The 24,738-nt window shown below is 54.8% G+C and overlaps 10 protein-coding genes across 10 annotated transcripts; 7 read left to right on the forward strand and 3 right to left on the reverse strand.

The window, feature by feature from the left end:
• Positions 1–22: 22 nt before the first annotated feature.
• On the forward strand, positions 23–665 carry BO86DRAFT_413170 (uncharacterized protein; the record flags this gene model as incomplete). The annotated part of the gene is made up of 2 exons (XM_025674714.1): positions 23–583; positions 639–665. Coding segments are annotated over exons 1-2 (267 nt in total), but the record flags the coding sequence as incomplete, so codon positions are not given.
• A 58-nt stretch (positions 666–723) lies between these two features.
• BO86DRAFT_370882 (NAD(P)/FAD-dependent oxidoreductase) lies at positions 724–2,700 on the reverse strand. The gene is made up of 4 exons (XM_025670299.1): positions 2,312–2,700; positions 1,945–2,234; positions 1,200–1,788; positions 724–1,112 (listed from the first exon to the last, which is right to left on the reverse strand). The coding sequence occupies exons 1-4, from the start codon at positions 2,574–2,576 to the stop codon at positions 856–858; spliced, it is 1,401 nt and encodes a 466-aa protein (XP_025523234.1). The 5' UTR covers positions 2,577–2,700; the 3' UTR covers positions 724–855.
• Positions 2,701–2,841: 141 nt separating this feature from the next.
• Positions 2,842–4,066, reverse strand: BO86DRAFT_392701 (caleosin family protein). The gene is made up of 5 exons (XM_025672864.1): positions 3,844–4,066; positions 3,543–3,767; positions 3,277–3,438; positions 3,109–3,201; positions 2,842–3,046 (listed from the first exon to the last, which is right to left on the reverse strand). The coding sequence occupies exons 1-5, from the start codon at positions 4,039–4,041 to the stop codon at positions 2,939–2,941; spliced, it is 786 nt and encodes a 261-aa protein (XP_025523235.1). The 5' UTR covers positions 4,042–4,066; the 3' UTR covers positions 2,842–2,938.
• A 1,476-nt stretch (positions 4,067–5,542) lies between these two features.
• BO86DRAFT_392702 (SAP domain protein) lies at positions 5,543–7,998 on the forward strand. Its single transcript, XM_025672865.1, has one exon. The coding sequence runs from the start codon at positions 5,793–5,795 to the stop codon at positions 7,809–7,811; it is 2,019 nt and encodes a 672-aa protein (XP_025523236.1). The 5' UTR covers positions 5,543–5,792; the 3' UTR covers positions 7,812–7,998.
• Positions 7,999–9,237: 1,239 nt separating this feature from the next.
• BO86DRAFT_403768 (OSTA/TMEM184 family protein) lies at positions 9,238–11,213 on the forward strand (the record flags this gene model as incomplete). Its single annotated transcript, XM_025673962.1, has 6 exons — positions 9,238–9,280; positions 9,380–9,530; positions 9,603–9,900; positions 9,956–10,081; positions 10,140–10,289; positions 10,347–11,213. The coding sequence occupies 6 exons, from the start codon at positions 9,238–9,240 to the stop codon at positions 11,211–11,213; spliced, it is 1,635 nt and encodes a 544-aa protein (XP_025523237.1).
• Positions 11,214–11,885: 672 nt separating this feature from the next.
• On the reverse strand, positions 11,886–13,375 carry BO86DRAFT_413175 (COP9 signalosome complex subunit 6; the record flags this gene model as incomplete). Its single annotated transcript, XM_025674715.1, has 3 exons — positions 13,064–13,375; positions 12,473–12,991; positions 11,886–12,394 (listed from the first exon to the last, which is right to left on the reverse strand). The coding sequence occupies exons 1-3, from the start codon at positions 13,332–13,334 to the stop codon at positions 11,886–11,888; spliced, it is 1,299 nt and encodes a 432-aa protein (XP_025523238.1). The 5' UTR covers positions 13,335–13,375.
• A 152-nt stretch (positions 13,376–13,527) lies between these two features.
• On the forward strand, positions 13,528–15,593 carry BO86DRAFT_392704 (uncharacterized protein). The gene has a single exon (XM_025672866.1). It carries the CDS (start codon positions 13,560–13,562, stop codon positions 15,507–15,509), a length of 1,950 nt encoding a protein of 649 aa, XP_025523239.1. The 5' UTR covers positions 13,528–13,559; the 3' UTR covers positions 15,510–15,593.
• A 217-nt stretch (positions 15,594–15,810) lies between these two features.
• On the forward strand, positions 15,811–17,042 carry BO86DRAFT_347497 (DNA-directed RNA polymerase III subunit C31). Its single transcript, XM_025669284.1, has 3 exons — positions 15,811–16,071; positions 16,204–16,450; positions 16,601–17,042. The coding sequence occupies exons 1-3, from the start codon at positions 15,961–15,963 to the stop codon at positions 16,984–16,986; spliced, it is 744 nt and encodes a 247-aa protein (XP_025523240.1). The 5' UTR covers positions 15,811–15,960; the 3' UTR covers positions 16,987–17,042.
• Positions 17,043–17,518: 476 nt separating this feature from the next.
• On the forward strand, positions 17,519–21,252 carry tah18 (NAPDH-dependent diflavin reductase; the record flags this gene model as incomplete). Its single annotated transcript, XM_025675339.1, has 8 exons — positions 17,519–17,680; positions 17,811–17,986; positions 18,058–18,156; positions 18,266–19,708; positions 19,889–19,890; positions 20,163–20,224; positions 20,443–21,103; positions 21,170–21,252. 8 exons carry the CDS (start codon positions 17,519–17,521, stop codon positions 21,250–21,252), a joined length of 2,688 nt encoding a protein of 895 aa, XP_025523241.1.
• A 502-nt stretch (positions 21,253–21,754) lies between these two features.
• On the forward strand, positions 21,755–22,887 carry BO86DRAFT_222892 (uncharacterized protein). Its single transcript, XM_025666932.1, has 2 exons — positions 21,755–21,835; positions 21,920–22,887. The coding sequence occupies exon 2, from the start codon at positions 21,941–21,943 to the stop codon at positions 22,814–22,816; it is 876 nt and encodes a 291-aa protein (XP_025523242.1). The 5' UTR covers positions 21,755–21,835; positions 21,920–21,940; the 3' UTR covers positions 22,817–22,887.
• Positions 22,888–24,738: the final 1,851 nt, after the last annotated feature.

The following is a 24,738-nucleotide window of genomic DNA, read 5'->3' on the forward strand; positions in this document are numbered from 1 at the left end:
CCCAAACTAACGCAGACAAGAAATCCTCCACCTCCACAACACCCACACCACCCTAACCCTCACCGAACCCTCCCTCCTCCGCAACCCCAGCGCTAGCTCATCCACTCCCAGCCCCCAAACCCAGACCCCCAAGCTCAACCTCCCCCACCTCGACCACCTCACCGCCGCCCTCACCGCCACAAAAGCCTGGCTCGACACCTTCCTCACCATCCCGCCCGCCGAGTACAGCGGCTTCCCCTTCACCGTCTTCGCGCAGCTGGCCCGCGCCCTGGCGGCGCTGTGGCGGCTCGCCACGCTGGCGGATCCGCTGTGGGATCGCGGCGGTGTGCGACGCGCGGTGGATGTGGTGGGGGTGTTGGATCGCGTGGTCGGGAATCTGGGGCAGGCGGCGGCGTTGGCGCGGTTGGAGGGGGGTAGGAGGGTTTTCGGGGACGAGGGGGATGAAGAGGAGGAAGTGGATGAGGGGGAGGTGTTTTTTCAGTCGGTGGGGAAGTATGAGGCTATGCGGTTGGTTTGGGAACGGAAGTTGGGGTTGGGCGGGGATGCTGGTGCTGGTGGGGGTGGGGGTGGAGGGGGTGAGGCGGTGGGTCAGGATGGTTCTGGGGCTGGGGCTGGATCTGGTGCTGGGGCTGGGGCAGGTGCTGGTGCTGGTGCTGGTGCTGTAGGGTTGGGAGTTGGGTATGATGACTGGTTGAGTGAGTTTTTGAATTCGATGGTGCATTGATTCTACCGAGTAGCTGGGGGGGTTTCTCTTCTATCCTTGGAGGAATTGGTTCCGGGTGAGTGATCTCGGTGGTAGCTATGTACGGTACAGAACAGGGCAGTGATAGCATCATCATGGATGGGAACTGGCCACTACTTTCCAAGGATATCCCCTCCCTCCGGCCCCGTCTGCGCCTTGTGGATTCGCTCGGCCGTCGTCTTGAACAGCCGGGGCAGACGCGTCTCCGTCTCCTCGAACGGCTTCCCCGTCGCGATCATCTCCGCCAGACACTTCGCGCTGAGCAGCACCACCGGCATGCCGTGTCCATTGAATCCCGCGCAGATATACTGGTCCGGTTTCTCCGGCACCTGCCCGATGTGCGGGTGGGAGTCGTACGAGTACCCCATGACTGTATTTGTCTTCGTGTTAGCATTTTTTTTTTTTTCCTCGTATGGGTAAATCGAAACTGGGGGCAGTCAAACACGGGGCCACTCACTCCCCGTCCAGATCTCCTTCACATACGCCCCGCTCCCCTCCCACCCCCGGAACGTCCTCTGCATATAATCATCATAATAATGCTCCGTCGGCTCAATCAACGTCCCATCGTCCACCACATTGTACCACTGCTCCCGCGCGTCCTTGAACGTATACTGCGCCCCGCCGACAATGATGCTCCCATCCGGCCGCGAGATCAAGTAACTGCCCCCGCCGCCTTCCTTCGTGTACACCACGTACGAGTACGGCAGGAACGGCACGCTCGACCCTTCAGGCACGGCGATGTGCGAGCAGATGCCCCGGCAGGGAACGATGTTCTTAGCGTACTGCGGCAGCAATCCCCCGGTGTAGGCGTTGGTCGCGTAGACGACTTTCCGGGCGCGGATGACGCCGCGCGCCGTGTGGATGGTGTGCTGGGTGGTTCCATCTTCGGTGGCGGTAGTAGTCACCGCCGTCACGGGCGTTTGGGCCTGCACGTTCAGCGCCGGGGACGAGGCGATCTTGTGGAGGAGGCCCAGGATGAATTTGTAGGGCCACAGCGTGCCTGAGGTGTAGGAGAGGCAGGCTTTGGCGCCTTTGACGCCGGAGATCTGGGTTGGTGTGTTAGCTTCATGTCATGTTCGGAAAGTCTGTCTCCAAAGCCGTGATGCTCTTCCCTATCACTGGAAAACTCCTCGCTGAGAGCATCTAGATAGAAAGGAAACAGTGTCTGGGAGTGAAAAAAAAAGAAAAGGGCAAGCACTTACCCCCTCCGCGTTCTTCGCCGACGTATAGTGCAAATCCTTCGCGACAGCCACCCCCTGCGCCAGCAGCTTCTCGTAGACCAGGCGGGCGCGCTCCCCGCCGTCCTCACTGAGGTACACGTTCATGTTGCGCGTGATGTTAAAGTCGCAGTCGATCTGCTCCTCCGCCAGGAGATCTTTGAGGGCTTGCATGTGCGCGTACTCGAAGTCGGCGATCTCGACCCCGGCGTCCAGCCCGTACCGCTCGATGTAGGTCGGGATGTGGCCGTAGATGTCGGGGCGGAGGTGGCCGCCTGTTTGATTATCACACGTATTAGCCAAGCAGTCTGGTTGATTTGGAGAAGCTCGGAGAAGCTCTGGGCCGCCATACCGTTGCGACCGGTTGCGCCTGAGCATATCTGTCGCGCGTCGAGGAGGGTGATTGTCGGATGGGACGATGGGGATGTCGTGCCGGCGTCGTGGCCGAGCTGTTTCAGGAGGTAGTAGGCTAGCGTTACGCCCGCGTAGCCGGCGCCGATGATGGCGATGTCGGTCTCTTGGGGAAGGTCGGGGGTGGTGCGGAGGGAATCCAGTTCGTCGAGTTCCGTGCGCCAGAAGGGCAGGATGGGGTTGTCGATGGGGAGGATGGGGGACATTGTGGACAGGATTGATCAGAAGGGAAGGGTGCGATAGCAATCGGAAGTGTGTCGAATCTCATTTGAGGGCCATGGTGCTTTGTTTATAAACCCGGCCTACTGGTCCCTCCAAGCTCTAGTGTTACTCCGCACGCAACCCCGAAGAGGGGCTGATTGATAACGGCGCTTCTCCTAATCTAAGCTTTATCTGCGGAGTTCGGAGCTGGCGGGCCACCCGCCACGTTATCTATGCACTCGTAGATAGTGCTATACCGTCAATGTCATATGTTTGATGCTTATGATTAGTGAATTGAGTTCCATGGGAACTAGTGGTATCTCTATTCGACCTGCTCATCCCGCTCGCTCAACATAAATCACGAAAATCACGAAACATACACCGAACCAATCATGCCATCTCCTCCCAGCCCAAAGCCCTTATTCCATCGCCCCGACTCCTGACGCTTCTTGCGGATGTTCCAGAAAATCGAGCCCTGGAGTCATACAATGCATCAGAAACCACTCGAATGCTTTTAGTAGCCGGCAAATCACTCACATCGTACACTTGCCGCAGATCGTCCTTGTAGATGCGTCCATCTTTCTGGAGCAGCAACCATGTCGTCCCCCACTCGAAGAGGGCAGCTCCCCACTATTATCCCACCGATCAGTATTCAGCTCCGTATCAACTCCGCAGCCACTGAGCCGAGGCAACCTCGTGACGTACCCCGAACGGATCCACCGCTACCCGCTGCCCATGCATCAGGTTGATGATCTCCCCGAGCGTCAGGGTCCCGTCGCCTTTCCGGTCATATTTGGCGAACAGATTCTCAAAGGCCTGCGGTACGAACCGGCCCTCATTGTCGATCACGCCACTGTCCGAGCCATGCTGAGAGGTTCGGCCTCGAGTGTCAGTTACAATCACTTCTCCCTCCGTGCCTCAAGCTTCCACTTTGCTCCGTCGAAACCCCGGGAATGCAGAAGAGTACACACCTTCGCCTTGTGGATCCCGTGCACATACACCCGGAACCAGGGATCCGGGAACCAGGAATGCGCCAACCGCGACGGGTAGGAGAAGTTGAGGTTGATGATCAGCATCGCCAGCAACGAGAAGAGCATGTTGAACCCCAGCTCCCGGAAGCCGACGTAGGTGTCCCAGGGGGTGATCTGGCCGTCGCCATCGCGGTCCCAGAAGAGGACGTGCTGCTGGAGAACGGTCTAGATAGCGGATAAATCAATCAGCGTCAAATAGCCTTTTCCGGCAGTCACCCAGCCGTTCGGGACTGCAACGCACATAGTCTTTGTTCTCCTCGTGGTATTTCGACCGAAGGCCCGATTTGGTCTGCGAGACAGTGTAGTTGGCGCGGGAGACGCCGGGTTGCTGGATGTGCGCGCCCGCGTCCGTGGCTACGGGGCGTGCGTGGGTGACGGGGGCTTGTTTCGCGGATACGGAATCATTCAGATTTGTCTGGTCGTCGGATGAGGGGGCCATTCTTGTTAGTGTTTGGGGGAAAGGGTTGAGGGAGTATAGATCTTGTTATGTTACTCTGTGCTTGCACAAGCGAAGCCATCCTGCCGGTCTTATAGGGTCTCAATATACGCGTAGCATGAGACTCTTTACTTTGTATCGACTCACGATGACATCAACTCGTGTGTGGATATCGTGACCTTCCCTTAGAACGCCCAAAGAAGCTGAGGCATAGCAGGCTGAGGTCTGTGCGTTAAAACAAACCGACCAATCCGAGAACCGGAAATGGAAATCTGGTGGGTGGTTCGACTTCTCTGAGTCGCATACGTCATCGGATCCGAACCCTGTTGCAATCAACTTGCACCCCAACCCGGGATCAAGCTTTGGGGGCCTGAGCTCAGCATTGTTCCTGTGCTTGAGGCGTTGGAAACGTGGGTGTGTCTGTTGGATCTACAGCGTTGTACAGTACCTTATGGTGAAACCAGGGACCCGTAGGATGCATTTATTCCCTTCCGGGGTGTGGAGATGTGTGGAGGTGTGTGGAGGTGTGTATAGTTTGCCGGATGGCCGCTGTGAAGTCGACGGCTAATTCTGGTCTATCACGCGTCTTGGGAGGGTATTGAAGAAGAATTGCAGACTGGTATTCTTCTGATATTCTTTCTCGTGGTAGTTATGGAGGAGCCTAGCATCGCACTCATCAAGCACCTGTTGTTGTAGTTAGGACTTAGACATGCTCGTCTGAAGCCTGAGTTAGAAAGGCGTGCCTTCATAAGTTGTACCCCCAGAATGTTAAGATGAAGACAGGTTTCTGGTTTCTGCTGGTTTATCTTAGAGGCAAGGCTCATTTCTCAGAATTCAAGTATCTAATCTCAATCCGTACTGCCAAGTTCTGGGAGAAAAGAACAATAGGGCCCGGGTATTAGTGTATGTACTGTACTCAGTGAAACTTCAAGTAGGTTCACATAGCGTGATGGCAAGTATATTTACAGGATAGGAACAGGCAACAACACGCCTAGCTTCGGGGTATAAGTGCAATATCCAGCATTGGATTTCTACTATATACTTTGTATACACAGTAGAGTCAATAGAATATTCGCAGCCCTTCTAGTACCCGTGGCCAGGTCAACTGCTGCACTAACGCAAAACTCTGTAGACTTCTATCAGAGCTTGGCAATTTGTCTTTGCCGATGCTTGGTTTCTACTTGTTATAGTAATGTCCTGTAAATCAGCACTTGAATGATAAGCTTGTTGCCGACAGAGCTTATCGCGAGCTTCTCTTTCACAAAGCCTAGAAGCCTTTCCATGAAGTGAAGTGCATCGGAGACGTAGAAGACAATGTATTATTCATGTGATAGTTTAAATGGCGCCGGCCTCAAACCAAAACATCCTAATCGAGAAAAGGCCGAGCCAATACTACTTAAAACCACACTAAACCTCATGCGGAAGTACCCCCTTGCCCCAAACCGGGTTAGTGCACGACATCATCTACCCTCCGCCAGTCAAGCTCAGCCCCGACCGACCGTCCACTGCACCTACTGAGGAACTGTCTGAATGACTACTACCTAGTACTCACTCTACCGCAGGGGCAGCAGCAGCAGCGCATCGCATCCACCCGCACGAGCCACCACAAGATACCCCCATTTATACAGCCATGACCAGCCCCGTCTGAATCACCATCAATCATCTGACACCAGCCCCCCTCGCAAGGCGACCTTTATATGCAGCTAAATCCCCGCCGTCTCGCGGACCGATACTAGTACTAGTACCCCAGCACCATGACCGATTACTCGAAATTGAAGGTCACCGACCTGAAGGCGGAGTTGAAGCGGCGCGGCATCGCGCAGACTGGTCTCCGCGTCAAACAGCAGATTATCGACCGGTTGGAGGAAGAGGATGCTCGCGAATCTGGCGGACAGGATGCGACCGCGGAACCGGGCTCCGATCGCGAGAATGCGCAGCCGCAGCAGCAGCAGGAAGAGGAAGAGGAAGAGGAAGTGAGCGAGCCTGCACCTGAGGCGGAGGAGGAGAAGGAGGAGGAGGAGGAGGTACAACAGGAGGTACAACCTGCGCAACCAGTCGAGCCGCAGGCCGAATCGGCTACACACGCGGAGCCGGTCCCCGATGAGACTGTGAAGCAAACGGAGACCGCGGACTCGACACAGCCACGGGAACAAACGCCGGAGCAGACTGAGGCTGCAGTGCCTCAGCTGGAGAGTGTAGTAGAGGAGACGACTGCCCGTGGTGATCAGGTCGCGGAGGAGTCGTCGGAGCAGCCGAAAGAGAAGAAGGAACTAGGCACAAAAGCGCAAGAGCCAGAAGAGAAGGTGGTCGCGACTGACGCCTCTGCAGTGCAGGAAACGACGACCGAGCCACCTGCCGCCCCGGTTGAGCAGGCTCCCGGAAACGAACCCGCGCAGGAAGCTACAGCCATCCAGCACCAAGATGCAGAGCTCAAGGAGACCGCGCCGCCTACAAGTATCCCTTCGGACTTGAACACAGCATTCTCAACTCCTCTTCCCACAGAGGAGCTGTTAGAGGATCGACGCAAGCGCAAGCGACGTAGCCAGAGTCCTGTGCCCACACCGGAAGCTCTGGCCATCAAAAAGGCGAAGGCGCAAGAGGAAGAGCCTCGCGTGCTGCTGCCTGAAGATCAAGGATCATCTATGATGGAGGTGGATCAGCAGGGAGAAGAAGGGGCAGCGCATTCGCGAGAACCCCCTGAGGCACGTGCTGAGTCTGAGACGGCGGCGCCAGGTCGGGAAACGGAATCTGCCCCGGCCGCTGACGATACAACCCTCGCAGCCAAGAAAGATGCCCCGCCGAAACACGATGTTCGTTTCAAAGGTCTCTTCGCGGGGCCGGGAGCCGACCAAGCCCGTCCGCCATCTCCTCCCCCTGATGTTGCTGTGGACGAGGCAGAGGTTGAGCCTGCCCTACATGCTGCCACTGCTGCGCTCTACGTTGGAGGCCTAATGCGGCCGATGCAGCCGGCGGCCCTCCGAAGTCATCTGGTTACTCTTGCTTCGGCACCGGACGCTTCCCCGAATGCTGATGTGATCCTCGATTACTACCTGGACCCCATCAAGACACACTGCTTTGTGAGCTTTACAAGTGTCTCGGCCGCGTCGCGTGTCCGAACGGCCCTCCATGGGTCCGTCTGGCCTAACGAACGCAACCGAAAGGCGTTGTTTGTCGACTTCATTCCCGAAGACAAGCTACAGCCGTGGGTTGAACGAGAGGAGGGAACCCGGCAGCGTGGCGGGCCCGCACCTCGATGGGAAGTGAGATACGACCGTACAGACGACGGTGTCGAAGCTGTGTTAGAAGAGGTTGATTCCCGCAAACCGGCCGCCCAAGCTGCGCGTGCACCTGACCTCGCTGGCTTCTCTCGTCCACCGCCCACCGGTCCCCGTGCAGAGGGTCGTGGTCCGACTCGACGTCCCAGTAGCCCTGGTGTCGCACGGTCAGATTCCCACCCGGGCCAAGGGTTCAAGCCCTTGGACGAGCTGTTCATGTCCACCACCACCAAGCCTAAGCTCTACTATCTGCCCGTGACCCGGGAGGTGGCTGACCGGCGTCTCGACCGGTTCGACGACCTGCTACGAAAAGGCGCCTTCCCCCGGCGGGGAGGGGACGAGACCCGTCGTATCACTTTCGAAGACGGTGACCGATTTGTTGACAAGGGGCCGGAGTACCTGGGTGGTGGACGGGGCCGACGCGGTGGCCGCGGCGGCCGAGGAAGGGGCGGAGGAATGGGTGATTCGTGGCGAGACGACCGACGCAGTCGATGGTAACGATAGTTTCTCTGATGATTTGGTTTCGAGTTGTTCTGGTGAATGTACGGATGTAGTCATCCGTCACGTGTACAGTAGTAGTTTAGGGACATTGCGAGGGCCAGGGGGGGGGGGAAGGCGAGCATGGATGTAAATTAGGTGATGACTGCACAACTGTGGAGTCCCCCACTAGACAGTGCAATGAACAATTCTGCTTGGCTGCCAGTTTGACTGCAAAAGAAGAGTAATTAATAACAAAAAAGAAACAATAATAATAATGAACGGGGCTGTGATGATCCGTTAGAAATGTGTTTGAATGGTATTCAATCACCAATAGACAAAGGGGGAAATGAGCGAGAGAGAGAAAGAGTTCCAGTTGAAGGCAGTTCCGGCTATTTCGGGAAAGTGGCGCAGCCCGCGGGCGTGGTCGGTGGGTACTGTACAGTACATCGATACCAGCTGTGATGTAAGTTGAGCTAATTTACCGCCTTCATGGCGGGGAACAATGGAGATGACGTGTATTGGTATGGTCACTGGTTAACTTTGGTGCCTGTGGTTCGTCATCCCGTCATCCCAGCAATCACAAAGCATTCCAATGCAAACAAAGTGAAATGAAGTGCCAGGTGCACTTCACCTGTGTTTCGTTTCATCTGCTTTCCCTTGGTTTTATGCTATACCTCAGCTATACTTATACTAGACTGGACTGAACTGCTCACTCGATTGACAGAACTAGTCTGGCTTGATTGAATACAGTACCTACAGTACCTACAGTACCCAACCTACTTCTTTCCGACTACGCAATACCCAGTACATTCGGATCAACAGTCCAATGTACCACAACCAGCACCATCATCTTCATTGTTCCCCAGCAGCAGCAGCAGCAGCAGCAGCAGCAGCATTGGCTTTGTCCACACCATTCATTTATTCTCCCCCTCTGGCCGATCACTGTTGATCCCCAGCCTCTCTTCCTCTCTTCCTCTCTTCCTCGCTCCCCTCTTCTTTACTTTTTGTCATTTCCCCCCCTCTTCTGTTCACTTATTAGTCGCTGTTCCTGCCAAGCAACACCAAGCAACACGACACGCAGCTCACGCTTTCTCGGCGCCTGTTCCAGCGAGGCAGAACATATCCCCCCATTACTTTTTGTCCGCTCGACCCACGATTACTATCCTTGCAGTTCCACCGGCGACAAAAGTGTGGACGGAAGTCTAATCTCGGGCGGCTCCCAGGGGTTCAGTCGCTCATTCTTGGGCCAAGCCGGGCTGGGCGGATAAGATAGAAAGTCGGCCGTGTTTCTCGCTCTCCATTCAATTTGCGACGATTTTACTCCCCCTTCTTCCACAATATCCTGAAGATCTCTCTTTTTATTCCCCCCCCCCCCCCCATAGCCTCTCGCGCTTCCGACGCCGCTCACTGTTCAGCTGTTCATTTTCCACTCCCACCCCCGAGAATGGGTTGGCCGGTGTGTAATTCCACCGCCGAGGATGAGACCAGTATGTCCCTTTTCGTTCTTTGTCCGCTCTTCGCTACAATTTGCGACACTATGGTTGTTGAGTTGAGCTGACGCGGATTCTTCAATTTCACTCGCATAGTCACGGAGGTCGACCTCTGGAAAGGCGGGATCACCTTTCACCAGCTGTGCCTCATGGTCGGCGGGGTGTTTGGTTTGATTTCCATGATCGTTTCCTTCTATCTGATTATGATGCATGCTACGCATTACAGCAAGCCGATCGAGCAACGACAGTACGTTTCCGCCTTATCGTCGCGCCGACCCAGAGTCACACAGAGCTAATCCTATCATGTTGCATCTCACAGTCAAATACGAATCCTATTGATGATACCCATCTACTCGGTCGTCGCGTGGGTCGGAACGTACTTCTACAAGAACGATGTGTACTACGATTTGATTGGCAATTGCTACGAAGCCTTCGCCATCTCCGCCTTCTTCTCCCTGCTCTGCGCCTACGTCGCACCCGACCTGCATAGTCAAAAAGAGTATTTCCGCGGTGTGGTGCCCAAGCCCTGGGTCTGGCCAATTCCATGGCTGCAAAAGATCTCTGGTGGTGAGAAAGGCGTGTGGAGAACTCCTCGCAGTGGTTTGACTTGGTTCAATGTGAGTTGCTTCGAGTTCTTAGTCGCATTGGTCACCAGCTGACGAAGGATCAAAGGTGATTTGGGTGGGCGTGTTCCAGTACTGTGTCCTGCGGGTCCTTATGACCGTTATCGCCGTCATCACGCAACACTACAATGTTTACTGCGAAGAATCGCTTAATCCTGCGTTCTCGCACATCTGGGTATGTGCTCATGCGCCCAATCGCTGGTGGACCTCGACTGATCTTGTTACCTGCATAGACTATGATCGTAGAGTGTATCGCTGTCTCGATCGCCATGTACTGCCTGATTCAGTTCTACATTCAGCTCAAAGACGACATCAGCCAACACTCTCCCTTCTTGAAGATTCTTTCCATCAAACTCGTGATCTTCTTGTCTTTTTGGCAGTCGGTAAGTGGGATATTCCGCAATCTACTCTCGTGGCAATCGATCTAAGTGAACTTGCAGACGTTGATCTCGTTCCTTTCTTCCGCGGGTGTCATCAAAGCGAGCAAGACAATCCAGTCACCGGACTTGAAGGTCGGACTACCAAATATCCTCATTTGTATCGAAATGGCCATGTTCTCGGTTCTTCATCTGTGGGCCTTTGCATGGCAACCGTACTCGCTTCTTGCGCAAAACTCCGATGTCACCGACTTCTATGGTAATGGAAAGGCCAGCTATCAGGGAGGTCGCTTCGGCCTCAAAGGGCTTTTGGATGCGCTCAATCCTGTCGACCTTGGCAAGGCGGTTGGTCGCAGTTTTCGTTGGCTGTTTGTGGGACGCAAGAAGCGGACGCTGGATCCCAGCTACCACACGCCTACCGAGGCGTTCGGACTGAATGCGACTGAGAACCTCACCCCACCGTACGGAACCGCATACCAAGGGCCTACAACGGCATTGAGTGCAGGGAGATATGGCAGCGACGAAGAAGGCGAGGTGCTTTTGTCTCATGCTCAACCCAGCCCGGGAGGACTAGCCCCGGGCATGCACGATGACAGTGATCCGAATCGCTTCTACTCGCATAATCGATTGAGCGGCTCGTCTATACTGGAGCCGCAGCCTTCGCACACGGCTCCTCACACAGACCCGTCCTACGAGGATGCATACAATCCGTACTTGGTCCAATCTCAGCACCTGGCCCATGACCCTTACCACAACGATACTCCTACCCCCGGAAACCCTCCGTATCCGGATAACACCACCGCTACAGCAGCCACTCACCCTCAACCCTACCAACAACCTCCCCTCCAAGAACAACCTCCGATCCCTCTTCCAGAAACATACCAGACCCCGCCACCTGGATACGATATTGAGAGTCATCAACGGAGGTAAAAGGCACCCTCCAAGCGGACTCCTTGCATTTGCATGAAAAGCTTTTTCTCGAAGCGAACCGAAGCGCGTGACATGACATGACTTAGACCTCGTAGCACTGGTTGTTGCATCTACCATTCTCTTTCTACAGCAAGCTGTCTTTGACGGTGTTCCACCCCGGTCACCCGTCACCTTCATATTGTCTCTATGGCGTTGGTTCTATACCTGTTGGATTGTTTGTCGTATAATACCCTCTGTTCTTTTTGTTTTGCTGGGCCCTCTGGCCACTGGCGCTTCATCTGCGTTATTTTGTTTCGCATTGTACGAGATCATGGCATGAAATATTGATTGTATCGCGGATTGATTGATGTGATTGAAGTCCTGTGTCGTCTGGTCAGGGAGTGGATCACCTCTTTGCTTGTATTCTCGTTCTCGTATAGAGATGGAGGATCTTTGCATGTACAGTAGTCTTATTGCCGCGACTCGTTGTGTCTTCAACCCGTAAGGATGAGTGTTTAGGATATATTCTCCCATCCCGAGCGTTTCATCTTCATCTTATCTACACACAACAAAAAAAAATCATTTCATCCATAATCTCATTACGTAGCTAAAGTATGGACAATAAGGGGGTGATCCCTTGCCTCTTCCGGGGCAAAGAAACCCCTAATCATTCCCTCAATTCAGAAAATCACTCTAGAATCCATCCCCGCCGGCCCCCAATCTCCCAGAGTAAAGCATCTCCTCCCCAGCACCACCACCACCATACCGCCCCTGCAACCCCGCCATCCGCATCTGCAGGTCCACCCCACCGCCGCTCCCGCCACCTCCGCCCAAACCGGACGGGCCGGATTTCCGCGCGGCCGCGGCCATGGTCCGGCGGGCGTTGTTCAGGATGGCGGTGCGTTTGCCCAGTTCACGCATGTGGCTGATGCTGTGGCTGAGCTGGCCGAGGAGGGCGACGAGGTGGACGTCGTTGGCCTGGGCGAGGGTTTCGCGGGTCAGGGCGCTGTTGGCGGGGGGTGTGAGGAGGGCGAGGTGGGAGAGGCAGGCGTTGATGTTACGGAGGATGGGGTGGGAAAGGGTTGTTGTGGGTGGTGGGGTAGAGGGAGAGGAAGAGATGCTGGAGACGTAGGATTTGATGAGTGAGATGCGGGATTCGAGGGTTCGGATGGCGTTGAGGCGCGTGTTGAGGCTGGCGATTACTGTTGATTTTTCTTTTCGTTAGTACTTCCTAAGGGGCTTCCTGATTTGGAGAGCTCTGAGGGGGAGGGAGGACGTACGCTCTTCTTCTTCGGGCGAGAGGAGGTCTGATGGTTCGGTTGTTTGTTGTTGTTGTTGCTGCTGCTGCTGCGGTTCTTTGCTTGATTGTTTGGCTTTGCTTGTTTGCGATGGGTCTCTGCTGGTGGTCGAGGGGTAGATGGCTGCGTTGCGGGCGGTTCGTGCGACGGTGTCGATGCCGATCATCTCGGCTTCGCCGGTCTCGACGGAGTATGGGAGTTCGCGGAACTTGATGCTTAATGTTGGTGGTGGGTGTTCCTCGCTGTCGACTTGCATGGTGTTGGTGTTGGCATTCTCGCCCCCTTCGTAGACGCTCTCGTAGATGGTGAGAGGCAGTTTGCCGCCTTTGGAGGATGCCCCGGCCACCTCGCCGGGGTGGAAGGCGAGAAACACCGCGGATTCATTGTGCTTCTCGAGGATCAAACGGTGGATGGGTAGGTGGGATGCATTGGGGCCCGTGGGTGGGCTGGTGGACCACCATCCGACTAGGTCGAGCGCTGGCGCTTTGTGTACGTCCTTGACTGAGAGGTTGAGGAAATGTCAGTTTGTCGAGACGGATAGCCTGAGGGGCAGATGAGAGGTGTACGGCTTACATTGCTGGACTCGCTCTGCAAACCAGCTATCCGGAAGTTGAGCCTCCTCGTTCGGCCCTTCCGTTACCAGACACTCGAAAGCATGCTCTAGGGTGACTTCACGGCCGTTCTGCTGGCCCAGCAGCGCTCCGACTATGGGCCCCTGCTGGCATCGGGCTGCGTGGCGGGTGATGTGATCGGAGATCGTGAGTAGGATTAGAGGGTGAAGTTGGATATGAAGGCCGGAGTCAGATGCTTTGGGAGATACAAGTGAGTCGGAATGTTCAGACATTGTGTGTCACGGCCTTGAAACTGTGATGATGGGTGTTGGTGATTGCGATGGAGTTGGCGATGCTCTCTCGTCATATCCGGAGGTACGAGCGGAGGCGCGGAGCTGTCCCTGGTTTGTCTTGTTTGCAACCCAGCTTTCCCTCCTCCCCGCGCTTAGCGGGCATGAATCCAGGTGCATTCATTCATCCTCCAGCAACGCAGCAGAACGAGCTACACTAGAAACAGCATGGCTGTGCCTACGACATTTGAGGAAGCCAGACTTCATTTGCAACAGATCCAGCGTGATCCTTCCACCAAGCTGGATACTAACATCATAGATAAGCTGAAGTTGGAACTGACGGAGAATACGGACCGCAATGTCCCCGCCACTCTATTGATACAGATCTCGGAGCTCTTGCCGGTCCTTCAGGAAGACCCTACCCCTCTCACGACTCTCGCAATCAAAGCCGCCGGGTATCTCTCATTCAGTGATCTGCGCGCTGTCGACCCTCCCATAAATTTCATTGCGGGATTCAAAGCGCCCTCCCCACCGGTCAACCTCTTGGCCCTGTCATTGTTGAGCAAAGCGGGTAGAGTCCCGAGTGATGCTGCCATTGTCGCCGGGGATTCTGAGCTCGTCGCATCCCTGGTAGAGCTGTGGCTGTCGACTTCCTCTACCGCTGTTGCCCAGGCGGCGTTAGACACCATTTGGACCTTGTTGGAGATTGACCTCGCTAGTCCGCTTGAGCTTGGCGAACATGAGTCTGATGGAACAACTGCTGGTCAAGGTCTGTTTTGGAGAAGAATCTTCACGGATAAGGATGTCTATGGGCTGTTATTCTCCGTGTGCAGTCTCGAGGAAAATGGGCCTGGAGGTATCTCGAAGCGTGATAAGACAGTGGCTCAAGGGAGGTTGATGGGCTTCCTCGTGAAGGCAGGGCAACTGCGCTGGGACATCATCACAGGCTCTCAAGTCGCAGATGTGGAGGCCAAGTACCAGAGCGACAGCCTTCTTCACTTCGCCGCCTGCAGGATGGTTGACCGGGCCGATGTGTTGATGCACATGACTCTGATCAACTTCTTCCACGACCTGCTGGCTATCGACGCGCCGGGCCTCATGGCCCGAATGACCGTACAATCGGCGTCCACCTTCTCCTCGCCAGCGCTTGACTTCCTCATCTTGAACGATATACACACTACTTTGTTGGAGTTCTACCTCGATGAGTCCAAACTGGACTCTATTGACCTGGCCTATCTTTGCGGTCCTATTATGTCCTACGTCGCACAGTACGCTGAACTGTATCCTAACCACCTTTTGCAGAATCCCCGGCATCTGCTGGACCGCATTGTATCTCGCGTCGCTGCATCTGTGGCAATCTCGTCCGCTCAATGGGCGCATGGGCCAGTCCCCAGCGGACAATTGAACGTGCTTTCCTGCTTGCCTCGAGTCTTGCTTGTGGAAGCCAGCAAGCAAGGCCTGAACGCGGTGCTATCTGTTCCCAGTAGTCCCCCGAACAAGGAGGCACTCGACGTGCTTGCCAAGGTCTTCCATGGCCCGGTCAAACCCGACCTGGCTGACTCGATGGAGCTGAACACGGCCGGCCAGACCCCAACCGACTGGCACCAAGAAGCAGCGGCCGCCCGGGTCCTCTACTTCCAATACACGAATCAGCACACTGAGTTCTGGACAGATGTTGTCGCGACCGCCGACATCCTCGCCATGAAGGATGTCTCCTTGGCCGCTATGTCACTTATGAAAGCGATCATTACCGCCAACTGGCAGGTGTTGCCGGCTGAGGTGCCGACCTCTGATCCTGGCCATACCAGGTATCAGCTCCCCACTGAACAAAGCCTGGAGACTCTTTCTCCAGCGGCACAGGGCGTCCTTCCGTCAAGTGGTGCCTGGGCCGCTCTGACACCACCGGCTCTTACAGTCCTCCTGCCCTACCTTTTCAAACCTCCGCGCTCGTACGCCGAGTTTGTCGGAGGCGGTGCCGCCGATCCACAGAACGCGGTGTGGAAAGTAGCAACAGCAAAGCATGAAGTACTGGTCGCTTTGTATGACGGTTTGAAAGAGAGCGGGGGACAGATGGCTGGGTTCGACGATATCATGCGTACACTTCGTCAACGCGTCAACGAGGGCCCATGGGGGCCAACCACTCAACATGGCAACCAAGTTGCAACTGTCGGGCTGTAATGGGAATCTCTGCTGCTTCTTCGTTTCAGGAGTTCTTCGGAGCACACTTAGTTATTTCTAGCGTCTTAATCATACTCGTACAAGCCTGAGACAAGTAGATCATATGCGACATGCAGGAAATCTCAGTACATAAACTCTTGAGATATGATTGGTTAACCTGGAAGTAAAATGTCAGGGCTCCCGCGCGACAAGCCCTTATTTCCTACTCCAGCGTATCTCCGAAGGCGGTGACTCCAAGCTCCGCCCGGAAGCCCAGAAGTTAGTGAGCCCTTGTACTTTTTTTCTCCAGCCGCGCCGCAGCCCCCCCCTCTCAAGTCATCTTGTTGCAACTCTTCCCCGCCGTCGCCCTTCGACCTTGGTACAGCATTACTGCCGCTGTGACGAGACGAAGAGGCTCAGGACGAACTTGCACTATTTCTCCACTCAACATACCTCTCATTTTCTTTCCACCATGTCTCGCTTCGGAGCCAAGAAGGGCCGCAAGCTCCCCGGAGCAGAATTCAGTTGGGAAACTGGCGAAGGAGGCGGAGAAAACGACACCGCGCCTACGCCTCTCTTTCCGGTATGTTGTGTCTGTCTGTCTGCCATTGGGAGGAAACCTCCGCTGTCTGTTCGAAATGAGGAAATTCTGGGCATCTGCGTCGGGTCCACTCTCAACATTCGTTCGTACTAACAACTCTTTTTCGACTTCCAGAAATACCATGTCCCCCGCGCCAGACCGTTAACCCCCCACGAGCAGATCCAGGTGGATCAGTACCGGTCGCTGCGAGAACGATTCCACGATGGCCCGTACTACTCCGTGCTGGACTCGGCGACCTCGTCGGCCAAGAAGGAGAGCGCCGCGCGGGCGCACTTTGACCCGTTCCATGGGATGCCCTCGTACTCGGGCAAGTATCAGAAGAAGATGCGGACGGTGCCTAAGTTGGTGGGGCGGGAGTATGGTGAGTTTTGTGTGCCCGTTTTTTCTGGTTTCCCGTGCTTGAGGCAGATTGGGGAGTTGCTTGTTTGCTTTTTTTTTTTTACTTGTTCGGGAGTGGTAGTGGCTTCTACTTCTACGGCTTGCTAACTTTGAGGGGGTTTTTTTGCTGCAGTGATGAAATTCTTCCCCAAGGAATTGTGGCAGACCATCCAGCCGAGCTTCAAGCCCGATGCTGCGATGGACGGGTACGTGCTGCGGATCGATCGGCCCGGAATCCGGCGCGGCTTTGAGGACGATGAGGATGAGGAGGACGACGAGGCGGGCAAAAAGGGGAAGACTGGAGAGGAGGGCGAGGCGGAGAACGAGGATGATGAACGGGAGATCCTGGACCCCGATGAAGAGGAGGAGGAGATCATGGATGATGACTTCGAGGATGACGACGACGACATGGGTGGCGATTACAACGCGGAGCAGTACTTCGACGGCGGGGACGATGAGTACGGCGACGATGGGCTGGGAGATGGTGGTGGTGGTGGCGGTGATGAGGATACGTATTAAAAAGCGGGCGCTTATTTTTAAGATACCCTTATATTCATTATCTCCTTCGATCTTATCAATCTGAGCGATTTATCGGTCTTTATGGTTTGACACATGTGTAAATTGCCCTTGTTCTTTTTTGAGACAATGCTGTTCGCCAGCAATTGTACTTAGGTTCCAGTAGTAGTCGTGGTTTTCTTTTCACAATGAATTTCTTCTAAGGTTGATGTTATGTATATTCAGATCATTAGGTAGAAGACGCCTATCAACTCAACTTGAAGACCCAGCAATCCATACCAGTGAAAAAGACCCCGAATTCCCCTCGCAGCGAGAGACCGATCGTCGGGATGACGTCATCCCGCTCTATCGGCGCAAAAGGCCTTACGTCCCGGAGGAGGGGGATCTCCCAAAAAAAGATAGCGAGTGAAAGGTGAGTGATTGACCCGAAAAGCGCAAAGTGACTCGCTCCGGTCCCGCTATCGATATCACCTTAACTACAGGTCTTGCGCGAGCAGCCGTTGCTTTCCCCCCCCACGTGCATGCACCAGAAGCAATGAGCGCTAGCAATCCACCACCCGCCCAACAGAGACGCTCTGCGCTCGTCCTCTATGGGTCCGAAACTGGCAATTCCCAAGAAGTCGCCGAGGAGCTGGGCGCATTAACCGAGCGGCTCCATTTCAAGACCCATGTTGCGGACCTGAATCAGTACAAGCCGGTACGTGCGGTCCCCAAATCGCGCGATGTCAGATGGCGGAGAGAGAGAGAGTGTGTGTGTGTGTGTGTGTGTGTGCGCGCGCGCACGCACGCACGAAACCCCCACGCTAATTTAGGAATGTTGTCTGTAGGAAACACTCAGCTCGTACACGCTGGTGCTCTTTGTGGTTTCCACCACCGGGCAGGGTGATTTCCCGGCGAATGCGCGATCATTTTGGCGATCGTTGTTGTTGAAGAAGCTCCCCGCGACGTTTCTGAGTGGGGTCAGTTTTGCGGCTTTTGGGTTGGGGGATAGTTCCTATCCGAAGTGAGTGCAATGGGAATTTGCTTTGATTGGGGTTCTTGGGGTAACTAAGAAGCTGATTGATGTTGGGATAGGTTTAATTGGGCTGCTCGCAAGCTGCATAAACGATTGCTTCAGTTGGGCGCGGAGGAGATACATCCTTGCGGGGAGGCGGACCAGCAACATCCTGAGGGGTGAGATTTTTTTTTTCCTTGGTCGTTGACAATCCGCCCGGGAGATGCGAAGATGCTGATGTGCTGGTTGTGATAGTCTTGAGGGGACATTTATCCCGTGGTTCACCAGGCTCCGTGAGCATCTGCTCGACACATACCCCCTTCCGCCAGGGCTGGTGCCGATACCGGACAACGTCCAGCTGCCTCCGAAATGGGTCTTGCAACTACGAGATGAGGCGGAGGGATTCTCGACACCGGAGCAAACCACAGAAAAAACCAATGGATCTTCTGAGCTGGATCGACTCGGTCATGATCTTCGGCCGCTGCCGGATACGCTGACGGCGACACTGACAGAGAACAGGCGGGCGACTGCCGCGAATCACTGGCAGGATGTGCGCCATTTGTCCCTGACTGTCCCTGAAGCAGTGTCCTACGTTCCGGGGGATATGCTATCCATCACACCGAAGAACTTCGCCGTCGACGTAGACAATCTAATCACGATGATGGGCTGGGAGGCAGATGTCGACCGGCCGGTGACACTCGTCCCTGGGCCGACTTTACTCTCGGCAGACGACGATGACATGCCGTCTCCACCGATCCAGGGTCTCGACTCATATCCCAGACTGACCTTACGCGCTCTCCTCACCGACTACCTCGACATTCAGGCCATCCCTCGCCGAGCGTTCTTCGCTACAGTGGCTCATTACACGGACTACGAGATGCACAAGGAGCGTCTTCTGGAGTTCACCAACCCCGAGTTCCTGGACGAACTGTGGGACTACACTACTCGACCGCGACGCAGCATCCTGGAGGTGCTGCACGAGTTCGACTCGGTGAAGATCCCGTGGCAGCATGCGGTCTCGGTGTTTCCGATCATGAGAGCGAGACAGTTCAGTATTGCCAGCGGGGGCGCACTCAAGCATACGGCGGAGGGAGGCACTAAGTTCGAGCTGCTGATCGCTATCGTCAAGTATCAAACAGTCATCAAGCGCATTCGACAGGGGGTCTGCACCCGGTATCTAGCGGTGCTTCAACCCGGAAGTACACTTCAAGTGCAGTTGCAGCGTGGCGGCCTGAACTCATCTGTCAACCAACTAGTAGGCCCGACGGTCTTGATTGGCCCTGGGACTGGAATCGCGCCCCTGCGATCAATGATCTGGGAGAAGGCCGCGATCGTCAAGGCGTACAAGGAAGAGAACCCGGGAGTTGAGCCTCCGATCGGGCCAACTCTGCTCGTGTATGGCGGTCGCAACAGAGAGGCGGATTTCTTCTTCGAACAAGAGTGGGAGGAGCTGGGGGAGCTGGTCCGTTTAAAGGTCCTGACTGCGTTCTCGCGAGATCAGAAGCAGAAGGTCTACGTTCAGGATGTGATCCGCGAGAATGTCAGCCTCCTCTTTAAACTCTTGCATGACATGCGTGGCTCGGTGTACATCTGCGGATCATCGGGGAATATGCCCAAAGCCGTGCGGCAGGCCCTCACTGAGGCATTTCAGCACGGACCGGAGGTGGAGACGGATCGGTTCAATGAACAGGGCGCCGAGCAGTATCTGCTGGGGATGGAGAAGACCGGCCGGTATAAACAAGAAACGTGGTGATCAGTGTGTCAGTGAGACCTACTGCATAGACCCTTGGGGTGCACCCTTGGGGTGGAAAACGAGACATGAGAAACCATTTTAGAACATACATCAAGCACGATGAGGTCATTTGTCTTCTATCAGCTGTCAATGGGACTGAGTCTCCAAGTACTCCGTAGTAGTTAGACATCTACCCCGACTTACCTCGGTTGGAGGCGGGATTGACACAGGCGGGAGAGATGATGAGCTCGGCCCGCCTCGGGGGCTTCTCCGCCTAGCGTCACCTGCTTTCTGCCGCGGATGGATTGAGAGTCTGTGACTGCTCCGTCGGATCGGTTTAAGCTACAACTTCCTCCCCCTCTCTCCTCCCCCTCTCCTGCCTCGCGCTCTTTACATTTTATCTTCACGAGCCCATCGGAATTGTTCTCACTTGGTCCAACACCTCTCACATAGCAATCACAATGGCCAGCAACCTCCGGATTCTTGTCCCCGTCAAGCGGGTTATCGACTATGCGGTGAGTTTTTACTTCCCTGCCGTGCTCCGGCTTCGGTGAGAAGTCGAAGTTCCCGAGTCGAATCTCCGCGCCACGATGCCCGCAGAGCCATTGCACTGCACCCACCAATACTGGAGTCTCAAGTTCCAAGTCAAAATCAGAATGCTCACATGCATACGACATGTCAACAATCGCCGATATGAAAAAGATAAACTAACAAGCCCAACCCTACTCAACAGGTCAAACCCCGCGTGAACAAAGCCAACACCGGCGTTGAGACGGCCGGCGTCAAGCACTCGCTCAACCCATTCGATGAGCTCTCGGTCGAGGAGGCCGTGCGTCTGCGCGAGCGGCACACCAAGAAGCAGAGCCCGATCAAGGTGGACCAGATCCTGGCGCTGTCGGCGGGCGGGCCTAAGTGCGCGGACACGCTGCGCACGGCGATGGCGATGGGCGCGGACCGGGCCTTCCACGTTGAGGTGGGCGACAGCCCGGACGGCGGGCCGGAGCCCCTGACCGTGGCCAAGATGCTGCAGGCGGTGGTGAAGCAGGAGAACATCAACCTGGTGCTGCTGGGCAAGCAGGCGATCGATGGCGACCAGGGCCAGACCGGCCAGATGCTGGCGGGCCTGCTGGGCTGGCCGCAGGCGACCCAGGCCAGCAAGGTCGAGATTAAGGACGAGAACGGCACGGTCGAGGTCACACACGAGGTCGACGGCGGCGTCGAGACCCTGCGCGCGCAGCTGCCCATGATCATCACGACGGACCTGCGGTTGAACGAGCCCCGGTACGCCACGCTGCCGAACATCATGAAGGCGAAGAAGAAGCCCCTCGAGAAGAAGACGTTGGCCGACTTCGGTATCGAGGATAAGAAGCGGTTGAAGACGATTAAGGTTACTGGTGAGTTTTGCTGGCGTGTTTTTATCAGTCAAGAGAGGGTAACTGGGGCTAATTATCTTTCTCTAGAACCTCCTGCTCGCCAGGGGGGTGGCAAGGTTGAGGACGTGGACGGATTGATCGGCAAGTTGAAGGAGCTGGGTGCTCTGTAAGGGTTTGTGGTGGAAAGGAGCGGAGCATTTGCGTATGTTTGTGTTTTGTGTATGTTTATGACTGACTACCTACCTACCTAGACTTGGTTCGGTATTTTTACTTTTTTATTCTCCGAGGGGATATATATCATTTTTTGCATACATTTTTCTTCGTTGCTCTTCCTTCACTCGAAACTTTCCACATTCTAGCCCTATCTATCACATCCTCCATGGACTACTAATTTGCAGATCCATCGGTGGCATGCTTCTCTTCGTCTCCGTCTTCTATCACGCGATGCTTGCGTGTCATTTTGTTATGAATCCTGCCTCATCAGCGTTCTGCGTCACAAAGTATGTGGTAGTCCTCGGATGGTTACTGCGTGGGCATCAGTGGCAAAACTGGTGTATTCCTCCAGCTTGAAGGAAACGCTCAATTTCGAGAAGAAAACAAAGAATGGTTCGAGTGCATCGACGGACAATGATAAAACAAGATGCTCCGTGGGATCCCCCTGAAATGTCCCGAAGGATATCCTTGCCACGCTTCCACCATGCGAATATAAAAACCACGGGAACGTGCAAATCGTGACTCTCCCATCTTCGACCGGTAAGTCTATCATCTCAGACAAGATACTTTTCCACGCAGAAGCAGAATCATTGTTCGAAAATTGCTGACTACTACGAAAATCAGTGAAATCTCCGGTTAAGAACAATGGCCGACGTGGATACGACCACCATCCACCTCATCGACACTGAAGATAGGGTTAGTAGCCTTGTCGATGTGATCAACGCACATCGCTTCGAGCCACTCTACATCGATCTGAAAGGTGTCAATCTCTACCGCGGAGGTACCCTGAGCCTGATGCTAATCTACCTGGAATGCACTAACGACATCTATGCAGTGGATCTCCAGACCCTCGGCGCCCGGGCCTTCTCGACGACCGCGAGTTCCCGTTTCTACGACACCACCAGCCTCCAAACCATCCTCGAGTCCCCCGAAACCCCCAAGGTCTTCTTCGGGGTGTGGGATGGCTCGGACGCGCTGTTCAACCAGTTCCAGATCCTCATCCAGGGCGTCGACGACCTCCAGCTGATGCAGCACGCCGCCTCGGGCGGGTGGCTGCGCGGCAACGGCCGGGTGACCAACCTCGCGGCGTGCATCAGGGACGACGCCGGGCTGACCGAGCCCGAGGCGCGCCGCTGGCGGGCCGACAAAGAACGCGGCCGCTCCGGCTACTTCTACATCGGCCGCGACGGCGACGACCACATCCTGCGTCGCCGGCCGCTGGACGACGACTTCCTGAACTACTGCGCGGCAGATGTCGCGTACTTCCCCAGGCTCCGCCGCCGGTATTCGCGCCCGCTGGACGTGTTCTGGAGGTGGATGGTGGAGCGAGCGGCGCAAGCCCGGGTCGCTGAGTCCCAGGAGCCCAGGTTTCGGACTCGCGGTGGCTGGCGCGGTCGGATCCTCGGGCCCTGGGATGGGCATCGGGTGCAGGGTCTGCGGACGAAGTTCGTCGAAGAGACTGGGGAAGATTACGAGTTTGAGAAGGGGTGGGCGGTTAAATGCAAGAATTGGCGACAATGACTTGTGAGCATACGGACCGAGCCTTTCTTGCGGTGAGGTTTATCTAAGTTCTTCCTTTCTACCAAATGAATGACTATAAAAAAGTAAATGACTCTAGAAATCAAACATATTGATCTATAACCTTGTTTTTCCATGCCTTTCATGTTCTGTAAATGTAGGTCTACGGTGACTTAGTAGCCATAAAGCCTTTGTTCGGCTGTTATCATTCGACACCCTGCATCTCTCTGAGGACATTTCCCAGTAGCTCTTCCTGATATCAATACTTACTCCTTTGGTAATCAAACCTGCCTACAATTTTCAGCCTACTTCCCTCAGGCAGTGTGGTAAGTACTCCGTAGTAGTTAACTCTCCCGAAATTCTTGATTCGATCAGAAACAATAACCAAGAAGAACAACACCCCACACCAGGTCTATTCATAGACGGACCACAACAAACAAACAAGATCAGCTCGAACGCACCGTGTACCGGTACGGAGTGAGTGTACTCCACAATCCCATGTCTCAAGTAGATTGGTCCCCTGCATTTCCCAGTCCTTGTTCTAGTGCGGCGCAGCCGCATTCTAGAAGCGCAGCTGAAAAGCCGCGCCGGTGCAGGAAGAAGGTTTGATCTCTCCCCCTCGTTTTCTAGAACCTTGTCTTGTACTGTCCAGAGCATTTCCCGGGTTTCGTGTTGATCGGTGTGGATAGGATCGATCGGGTTCGTGATCGGTACATTCTTGTAGATTTGCTTCGTGCGTGGAATGGATGGATGGATTGCTGGGTGGGTTGAGTTGGCAGATTGATCGATCGGTTGTTTGGGCGGGTTGTTTAGATTGTTGGATGGATATATCTGTCGGTGCAGGTTGGGTTTGCCGCGTGAGGAATGTGATGTATCGCGTTTGGTGTTGGAGTTGGGTTTTCTGGAAGAAGCGGGGTCGGTGCGTGGGATTATGGGCTAAGGTGACGTGCTGGATGAGGTATGGTGGCTTGCAGGGTTGGAGGGGGTGGATGGGCTGGAAGTTGGTGGTGGTGGTGGTGGTGGTGGTGGTGGTGGTGGTGGTGATGTATAGATCTAGATGAAAAGTACGGTATGTAGCGATGGGATTGATAGGTGTCCATGTTCGGGAGGAAGGAACTGGAAGGTGGATGGCATGGCTGTGGGATTATAGCCTAGTGGGTATAGAGAAAGAAAGATACGATACTCCTTTATCCATAATGCAGAGTACAAAGCTGTAGTTGAAGTGTTCCTCAGCACACCACCATACTCAGTATAGAGTAACTCTGTACAAACACTAGTAATTGATGGGGACTCCTGCACGGAAATGTAGTTCGGCGTTGTCTCGCGAATACTTCACCCAGAACAGTTAGTCCTCGTTGGGTTATATTTTAGACAAGGTTTTTCCTCGGTAGCCAGCAGGGCCGATGGCGTAGTGGGGAACTCGCCGAGCGTAGCCAAGGTCAAACGCCATCGGTCCCGCGTTCGACTCCCGGCGGGGGAGAAGGGAATAACGCCTGACGCAGGAATAAGTTATCACCCTCCTCCACCCGCCGGGGAAAAGAACTGGGATGAAAACCCTCGGGGATAAGAGGGGGTTTTCGTAGCACTGCACAGAGGAGTGGCCTACCAACTCATAGGTGGCTGCTCCTGCAGTGTGAGCTTTTTGAATTTCTGTTTTGTGGGTATCCTTTTGTTTTCTTCTCTGGTGTAGCAAATGATTTGTTGCGTTTGATGAGGTATATGAGGATGGGGGTTGGGTTTTGATTCTATATACTCTGCGTCTGTCTTTGAGCAGGTCAATACTTGCAAAAGAGATTCATAAATAGTGGCACGCGTCGTCTCACGGTCCATGCGGCAATAGTTAACTTCTCTTTCTCTTCTTCAAAGTATGTACGGATGCACGCTTTACACCTTCTATACTACAGCCCCTTCATGAAATAAGGACA

This window comes from Aspergillus japonicus (assembly GCF_003184785.1).
Source record: "Aspergillus japonicus CBS 114.51 unplaced genomic scaffold BO86scaffold_75, whole genome shotgun sequence".
Classification (NCBI taxonomy): Eukaryota; Fungi; Ascomycota; class Eurotiomycetes; order Eurotiales; family Aspergillaceae; genus Aspergillus; species Aspergillus japonicus.